The 9,089-nt window shown below is 49.8% G+C and overlaps 1 protein-coding gene across 3 annotated transcripts in view; it reads right to left on the bottom strand.

The window, feature by feature from the left end:
• PML (PML nuclear body scaffold) overlaps positions 1 to 6,900 on the bottom strand; it is a 44,078-nt gene extending 37,178 nt beyond the window's left edge. For all 3 annotated transcript variants that reach the window (XM_045285814.1, XM_045285816.1, XM_045285815.1), the window contains exons 1-2: positions 6,714 to 6,900; positions 5,138 to 5,586 (exon numbers count right to left, since the gene is read on the bottom strand). In XM_045285814.1, the coding sequence (XP_045141749.1) occupies positions 5,138 to 5,586; positions 6,714 to 6,791 (527 nt within the window). In that variant the 5' untranslated portion in view covers positions 6,792 to 6,900. The remainder of the gene's footprint in view (positions 1 to 5,137; positions 5,587 to 6,713) is intronic.
• Positions 6,901 to 9,089: the final 2,189 nt, after the last annotated feature.

The raw sequence follows: 9,089 nt of genomic DNA, 5'->3' as shown, positions 1-9,089 counted from the left end.
AACACAAGAAATCTAGGATAGATAAACCCCTCAGGGTCAACAAGGAGAGTAGAGATACCAGGAGAATTAGGGGAGGGTGGAGGGATAAAGGGAGAATCGAGCACAAGGATCAACCTAGAACCCCCTCCTAGGGGGACAAATAATGGAAAAGTGGGTGAAGGGTGATGGAGGACGATGTAAGATATGGAAAAATAATCCATAACTTATCAAGGGTTCACCAGGAAGGGTGGGGGGGGGAGGGGGAAGAAATGGGGAGCTGATATCAGGGGCTCAAGTGGGAAGAGAATGCTTTGAAAATGATGATGGTGGCATAGGTGCAAATGTGCTTGGACAATTGAAGGAATGTATGCATTGTGATAAGAGATGTAAGAGCCCCCAATAAAAGTATTAAATGAAAAGAAGAAGAAAAGGAAGCTGACACCAATATAGAAACCACACATCGCAAGCCACGTGAATAATTCTCCACTAAAATCCTGCCACCAGGGAGAAAATCAAACCTGAAAGTAAAGCTATTTGGGCAATGATTGACTCTGAGGAGGACACTCCTTATTCAACTTAAGGGGTGCTGCCAAAGCCATTTAAAGAAACACATACCCTTAAAAAAAAACCATAATGAAAAGAATCAATCACTCAACAGTGAAGACCACAAATAATTGAATGAAATGTTTGAGCCAAGAAACTGGATCATTAATAATGATTAAAAAAAATAGAAGGGATGACCTGGAGAATTAATCATAAAACGATATATAAGAAAGAAATAATGATGACACAAACAAACTCATTTACTAGAAAGAAGATAAACAGTCGCGGCCCTAAGCCAGTGGTTCTCAACCTGTGGGTCGCGACCCCTTTGGGGGGGTCAAATGACCCTTTCACAGGGGTCACCCAATTCATAACAGTAGCAACATGACAGTGATGAAGTAGCAACGGAAATAATTTTATGGTTGGGGGTCACCACACCATGAGGAACTGTATGAAAAGGTCACGGCATTAGGAAGGTTGAGAACCACTGCCATAAGCCATCTAAGGCAAGGCTAAGCGCTGGTCCTCTGGAAAGACCATGAAGAGAGGCACAAATAGAGGCCACGGTCATTGGGTCAGCTCGTGGACCCCTCGCAGGCAGGGCGGAGTAGGCCCTCGCTCTCCAGGACTTTCAGTGGCAGAGTTTGGGGGAGTAGATGGCAAGCCTTTCTTTCAAGGCACCTCTGGGTGAGCGCCAACCGCCAACCTTCCAGTCATCAGCTGAGCCCGTGGACTGGGCGCACCACCCAGGGGCTCCCAAACACAAACATACAAAATGAGACCCGGGAAATAAAAAATCAATCCAAGCCCTGACCGACTGTCAGCCCCTCTGGGCACAGGGTGGGGCTGGCCCTTGGGGTGTCCAAGTCGGTGTTTATCGTGAAAGCCCTCCGATGCCCCTTTCGGCCAGTTAGCAGCTGAACACTTAACCGTTGCACCACCAGGCCTTAAAAAAGGGGTGAAATTAATTCCTGGTGGAGAGGAGCATTTTTAAGACAACAAACTCTGGATGGTCTGGACGATTCCCAGAAAATCTTGACTCAAGACCCAAACCAGAGCAACACCCTGGAAGAAACAGTGCAGATTCTCAATCAGATCCTAAAAGGTATCAGGTCCAGGTGGTTTTTCCAGCAGTTTCTGGAAGTCTGAAGAGGATAGAATGCCTTTCCTGTTTCAAACTACCCGGCGGCAGAGACTGGTACTAGAATGTTAACACTGATCACAATGTTACAATGTATATAATGTATACAATGTGTGCTAGGCAAGCAAAGGAAGTGCCCAATGGTGAAGCAATCTGTGACGAATGGAAAGTCTGGCCGTTTGAACCCACCGGCGACTCTTCAGGTGTGAAGACCAGAGAAGAGTGGGCAGCAACGGTGGGCAGCCGGGGACTCGGAATCAAGTGCATGCATGACGCACGCGAGTGAACAAGAGGCACCGTGCTAAGCAACTTCAATGGAATCCGACCATGTCCCAAACAGAAGGAAAGCTTAGGTGTTCATGATAAAAGACTAGTATAAGACGGTTTAAAACACGGACTTAGGAAACGACTCGCAACATAAAATAAAATCATTTAAAAATTGGGTTAGAGGAAATCACTTGCATTCCAATAAAGCAGATCACATTTGTGAATACAGGCAATAGCGCAAATAAAATTTTAATAAGTGGATTCCAGCTGGGGATTAAAATAATAGCTATGACCCAAAATGCACTGCCACAAAGTCGATTCGGACTCATCCTGGCCCCAGAGGACCGGGTAGAACTGCTCCTGCGAGTTTCTGGGGCTAATTCTTCACGGGAGTAGAAAGCCCTGTCTTTCTCCTTCGGAGCAGTTGCTGGCTTCAACCCTCTAACGTTATGGTTAGCAGCCCAACACATAACCACTATGCCACCAGGGCTCCCTTGATATCATGGCCATATGAGGTCTTTCCCTCCAGGGAATTTGAAAGGTTTGATATTAAGAAATGTACTGATCACATCCGCCATACTAGGTGCAAGGACACCTCCGGAGAGTCCGAAAAAGGACACCCATCCCGAGTGAAGAAGAAAACAAAGTAGGAACAGTACCAACAAACCGCCACTCAACCTGAATGGGTAGCAACTTCCTTACAGAGAGCTAAAGAAAACCACCTGAGAAAGGCTGCCGCTTAGCAAAACAAACAACAGCACATAAGAAACTTTGTTATTCAGCATAGAAACAAGCTACAGTTGCCATTTTGGACCATGAATAATCAATACTGTATTGTTATCCGGTCTGTTTGGACTCATAGTGACCCAGAATGAAACTATCTCCTTAGAAGCAGATATGCTGCCTCGATTACTTTGGACAAATCCTTAGGCAAGACCAATGGACAGACAAGGATACCGTGCTTGGTAAAGTGGGGGTGGGGGTAGGGGTGGAATGGCCAACTGCCGGGAGTTGGGGACGCCATGTGTTTCAGAGGAGAACCGCATGCCAAAAGGTATTCACGGCTGTGACTTTTCAGAATCAGATAGATAGCCACGTCTTTCATACTAGGCACCTCTGAGTGGGTTTGAACCCGCAACTTTTCAGTTAGATGCCAAGTGCTTAGCTGTTGGTCCCACCCAGGAACTCCTTGGACCAAACCCTCAGCGAGGACCACTGACCTAACTACTGCTGCGAGCGACCATGAGGTCACCATGAGCTAACGCTGACTGGGTGGCAATGAATGAAGCCTTGTGGATCTAATAGCTGGGCCCGACCACTGCCTTTCTATTTTGGGAGAGAAAAGTTAAGATTCCTACCTGATACCGGGCACAAAGATGTGGTCATAAAACTCAAACAAGAATAGAATATAGGAATATTTTTAACACTGGCACGGGGAAATTCATTCCTAGGGAGCATCAAAGCAGGCCTTCGAACCCGTTCTACCCTGTTCACTCCTGGCCAGCCAAGGCCATAGCTGAACCTACTTCCAAGTCGGAGACCGCAAGGAAGAGACTCATGGATGGATACATAAAACGGAAAACTTATTTTAAACACAAGATAACCTACACTAAGTGAAACAGCAAAGGGCAACATGAAGGAAATACGAAGATTTGCACTGCAGTGTGGTGTAGTGGTTACACGTTGGGCTGCGAGCTTCATGGCTGGCAGCTCAAAACCACCCACAGTTCCTCGGGAGAAAGACTGGGCCTTATGCTCTGATCAACAGTGATGTCTCTGAAATCCACAAGGGTCGCTAGGAGTCAGCATTGACTCCGTGGCAGTGAGAGTATGTTCTTACGTATTAAAGAGACTAATTCATATATGTATGGACACAACAAGGCCGTTCACAAAAGGAGTGACTCAAGTAGCCAATTAGCATATGAAAAGCTATTCAACCTCATCAACAAGTCAAGAAAGGCAACCTAAATAGTCTTCCACCCAAATTTCCCAGCGGATCGCTTTCTCTGGTCCTCAAGGAAGCCTTGAGGGGGGTGTGTCTTAAACAGGAAGCAAATCACACTCTGTGTAACAGCTATGTTGTTCTGAGGGCAGTTGGGCAGTTATCTGGTCCCAATAGCCAGAGACTCCGGTCTCTTTGAAAGCGGATCCCAAAGAACTAACAACCGTAAACCCAAACACAGTCACTGCCACCCAGTCGACGCAGACTCACAGTGACCCAACACTGCAGGACAGAGTAGACTTGCCCCTGTGGGTCTTTACTGGAGTAGAACGCCTGGGATTGTTCCATACGCAAGGCATTTCTTGGACTCTTAAAATGACATAGCCTTGCTACCTGTGGGGTTAAACGTGGGAGGAATATGACTCCATACGATGTATACCCCTTGAAGGGAGACGTCGGACAGTGTAAGACATGACAAAATAATAATTTATAAATGATCAAGGGTTCATGAGGTGGAGGGTGGGCAAGGAGGGGAAAAGTGAGGAGCTGATACCAAGGGCTCAAGTAGAAAGCAAATGGTTTGAGAATGATGATGGCAACAAATGTACAAATGTGCTTGACTCAATGGATGTACGGATGGATTGTGATAAGAGTTGTACAAGCCCCCAATAAAATAATTAAAAAAAAAAGATGTATGCCCTTATCTGCTTATGCATGCACAAGGGAACCCTGGAGAGAAACATTCAACCTTCAACGGAAACCAACGGTAGAGGTGGGGGGGGACTGGGGTACAAGTCAGACAGGGAGAAGGGTAGAATGGAGATTATGCTGTCTGTATTTTTCCATATTTTGTTAATAGATTTGTTTCCTCAGACAACACTTGAGATCAAGGTCTTGCTGCTGCTGCTGTATGGTGCCCAGCCAGTTCTGACTTACAGCCACCCCACAGGGCAGAGTAGAACTAACTGGCTCATAGGTTTTCCTAGCCAATAATCTTTATGAAGACTCACGGCCATCCTATGGGACAGGGTAGAACCGCCCCTGTGGGTTTCCCAGAATGTAACTCCTTATAGAAGTAGAAAGCCTCATCTTTCTCCCTCGGAGTGGCTAGTGGTTTTGAACTGCTGACCTTGCAGTTAGCAAACCAACTCTTAACCACTATACCCCCAGGGCCCCTGTTAAGGCCCTGGAAACTCGTTAGCAACAGCTGTATGCTGCTGCTATGGAGTCTCTGCTCCCCTATCCCTACCCCGGCCCAGTCTCACCTAGTCAACTCCGGCGACTTGTGCCTGGGGTTGGAGCAGAAGATGTTGAACTTGCGCATGCGCTCCAGGAACTCGTGCACTGGTTGGCTCTCGAAATCCGCCAGGGGATGAGCCTCGTGCTTAACAAACCACTGGTGCGCCTCAAAGCACTTGGCGCATAGGAGCTGCTGGCACTCGAAACACCAGAAGTCCGCGCTCTCTTTGCAGCGAGTACAAGCCGCATGGGGGCTCCGGATCTGCCGGTAGAGCGACAAGTTCTGCTGCAGATTCTGGAAGAAGATGTTATCCAGGATGTGGGAACAGGGAGCCTGGCAGATGGGGCATTGCAGGTCGGACTCCTGCTGGCATTTGGAACACAGGGTGTGCAGACAAGGCAGCAGCTTGGGGCACTTGGCTTCAGACTTGCAGCGCTGGCAGTGCAGGAACTGGAATTCCTCCTCCGTGGATTGCTGGGGAGTCAGAGAGGGCCATGAAGTCTGGAGAAGTCATCTGCCAGCCCCCAGTGGACTGGGCGCTCCTTCCTCCTGGGGTTCCTGGGCCTGCATGTTTCATTCCACCTGGTTAGTCATTGGACATGTAGAGCCTTGCCTTATCTGCACCCCAGTTCCAAACCACTCGGGCCTTCCTGCAATGGTGCCACAGGGTGGGGCGGGGGCACTAGTTGACGTCCTGAGACACATGGATGACAGGGAATATCGCGCCTTCCAAGTGCTCAAGTGTAGAAGGTAGGCAAGCTGATAAGGCCATGACAAAGCACTTAACATATAAAGTACTTAAGGGAACCTAGCAGTCTCTCAGTTAGACTCCTTCAGAATATCCCTCATAGTGAGAACGATGCAGGAGCCCTGGTGGAGTAGTGGTTACATGCTGGGCTGCAGTCAGAAAGGTCAGCAGTTCGGAACCACTAGCTGCCCCAAGGGCTTCCTACTTCTGTCCAGTTACAGTAGCGGAACACACAGGGGCAGTTCCACCCTGATCTACATGCTCCCTACAGGTGCATTGGCTTGATGGTAGCGAGTTGTTTTGTTTTTTTTCAAATAATGAAGCCGAAAAGCTGAGCAGGGAACTAACTTCACCCACTTCCTTGGGGAGTGGGGTGTTGTCCAGGCCAAGCTTTCCGGAGGAGGACCTCCCTACCGCCCCTTCTGTTGGTGGCACAGCATCCCAAAGGGGTCCTTGGCCAAGACCCTTCTATCTGGGCCACAGTGGCCGGCCTTGGATTTGGGTTTTCCCACACCCGGGCCATACTCTTGGTTCCAAAGAACGTCTCTAGCCCTCTCAATCTGGGGTCCTTCGGCTGAGGCCCCAGGGGTAGGCCTGGGAGTCCTCATGACCCTCAGTACCGTCCTAGCCGGTCCGTGGTTAAACAGAAGTTCAGAGCGGTGACTCACCAGGGTCTCTTTCCCCCTCACCCCCACTGCTCCGTGCCAACCCCCAGCCTAGAGGCCGAGGGCCTTGGGTCTGGTCTTTCTGGTCTATGCCACTTTTCAAGGTACCTACCTGCCCAAGCTCCTCACCGTGGCCCCCTCCTCCCCGTTCCTACCCCCCACCCCAGAGGCCCCAAACCTAATAGTACCTCCATGGGGCTGGGGTTGGACCGGTGGCCTTCGGACCGGGAGTCTGGGGGGGAGGAGACGATCATGGCGGGCAACATGGGGTCCAGCAGCGGTGCGGACGAGCGGGGGATGTTGGCTCCGGCGACGGGGCCCCCAGTTTCGTTTCTGGGCTCTGGTCGCGCCCAGCGGGAAGAGAAACTGAACGGAAGGCACGCGCCAATTTCTAGAGCTGTCAAAAGGGAGGTGTCCGCTCAGGGCCCGCCTCCCCAGAGGAAGTGAGACAGGGCTTGGGGGAGGTCCTAGCGGCCGAGAGGTGCTGGAAGAGTGTCCCTCTGGGCAGGAAGGAGGGAGCGGGTCCAGGAGCGGGGCGGGGCGGCCGCGAGGTTTCCCCGGGGAGGGGAAAAGGGTCGAGACGGAGCTGGGAGGCTTTCCCAGTGGGGGCTGTTCCAGAAAAATGCCGTCGTCTCCCCAACACCAACTCCACATTTAAATGTAACTGTTGTTTTTGTTGTCCTATTGATTTTATTTGGGGGGTGGAGTCACACGGTTTCAGTTTTAAACGGGATTCTGTGTAAGAGCACCGTATTCCTGCAAGCATTCATTACTAATCGATTTAAACAGCTTGGTGTAAAGAGGACTTCAGGTGGATATTTTTCACTCCAAGGTTTAAAGGGGGTCTCAGGGCCCTCGTGTTGGGGTTCCTCCAGTCTCAATGGGTCCAGTAAGGAATATTCTGTTTCACATATTTTCCCATTTTGATCAATACCCATCCCTGACCAAATGGTCTATGCGGGTAGCCGGGCACCATCCATCTCTTCTGGTCTTCGGGGAAAGAAGGCCAAGCTGCGGTCCAGCTCCTTCTCTGGTATTTAGGCCTCCCCCTGCCTCTGCTGCTCCAGGAGAACAGAGCCTGCTGTGCTACTCTGGACAGCTGCTAGCAAGCTGGCCAGACCCCAGGCCCTACTAAAAAAATCACGAGATAGAATAGAAATGTAAAAAAAATATTAGGCCCATTGACTGGACTGTCCCATGCACCCATGATCCTAAACCTATGAACCAGGAAATCAAATCCATGAGGTGTTTGGTTGTACCTTACACTTAAACCCTTCCCAGAAAACAAACTTTCCTCATAAAGACAGTCTGAGGAAAGTTTGGGTGATTAGATAAACCATAACTAGACTGTAGAATGCAGACACGCTACTGTAATAACCAATCCAAGCAAGAATCCTGCGTTAAGCTAGCCTACCTCTGGCCAAGTAAGTTCAGGACAGCCAATCAGTTTAACTTTTCCTTTTGGGAAATCCCCTACCAGTTTGTACGGTTTAGAAGTTGTTCGCAACTGTAGGGGACAAACCCATCTCTTTGGAAGACAAGAAGCTCAGATGCAGCCCAAGAGCAGGCTCGGCAACAGTCTGGCACAGTGTCCGCACCGCCTGGAAAGGAGATCCCTCATGAAGCTGGGTCTTGAAGGAACAGGGGGGATTTGTAGGGGACTTAGGGGTCGGGGAAGGAGCACTGTGGTGAAAGCACACCATCGCTCCTGATCTGAACCCACCGGCCGCTCCCTGGGAGAGAGATGTGGCAGTCGGCTTCCATGAAGTTTTCCAGCCTGGGAAACCGGTGGGGAAGTCCCACTCTGTCCAAGGGGCTCGATCGCAATGGGTTTGGGTTTGGTGTTAGGAGTTGGGAGGACACAGGGGTAGGGTAGGTTACCCAATCAGCAAGGTAAGCACAAGTTTACTTGTGTTGACTGTGTTTCCTGCATTAAAAGCAACAACAAGTAAACAAACATGTGACACTGTTCACGACAGATTAGAAAGCAAGCACAAGTAAGCCTATGCTTACTTTGCCCACTGGGTACTCTGTCCCTGTCAGGGATTGTCTGTTTGAAAAGAGGTTTTGTTTCTGCCGGAAGATACTGTGGGGTTGTGAGAGAGAGGCAGATACCAGCCACCCCTAGAATCAGAACCTTTGATGTGGTGAAAACATATAAAATGAGTCTCTGTAGATGAATAAGCATTAGAAAGCCCATGCTTATCTTGTGTGGTGAATAATCCAATCCCCAGCAGGACTCTAAGCAGAGAGAACCTCACCTCCTGGGTCAAGGCATGGGGGTATGAACATGACAGTGGTCTTGGCTAGTTTCTTGGCTAGTTTGAAGGAGGGACGTGAGAAATGAGGCTGGAGGGGTGGGCTGGGGTGAGACCATAGCTTCGGCTGTGGGAGCCATTCTGCGGGTGACGGAGAATGGGGGGGGGAGCGGGTCTTGGGACCGAGGAGGAGAGTAATGAGGTGTGCGTGTTGGGCTGGTCATGTTGATCTCTGGGGCACAGTGACTGGAAGGCGGAGGAGGGGTCTGAGGCAGAGACACTACAGGGATGGAGAGCAATGGCTGA

Source organism: Echinops telfairi, unplaced genomic scaffold (genome assembly GCF_000313985.2).
Source record: "Echinops telfairi isolate 266 unplaced genomic scaffold, ASM31398v2 ScPeMD7_7475;HRSCAF=8513, whole genome shotgun sequence".
Lineage (NCBI taxonomy): Eukaryota > Metazoa > Chordata > Mammalia > Afrosoricida > Tenrecidae > Echinops > Echinops telfairi.
This window is presented reverse-complemented; position numbering and strand designations above follow the sequence as displayed.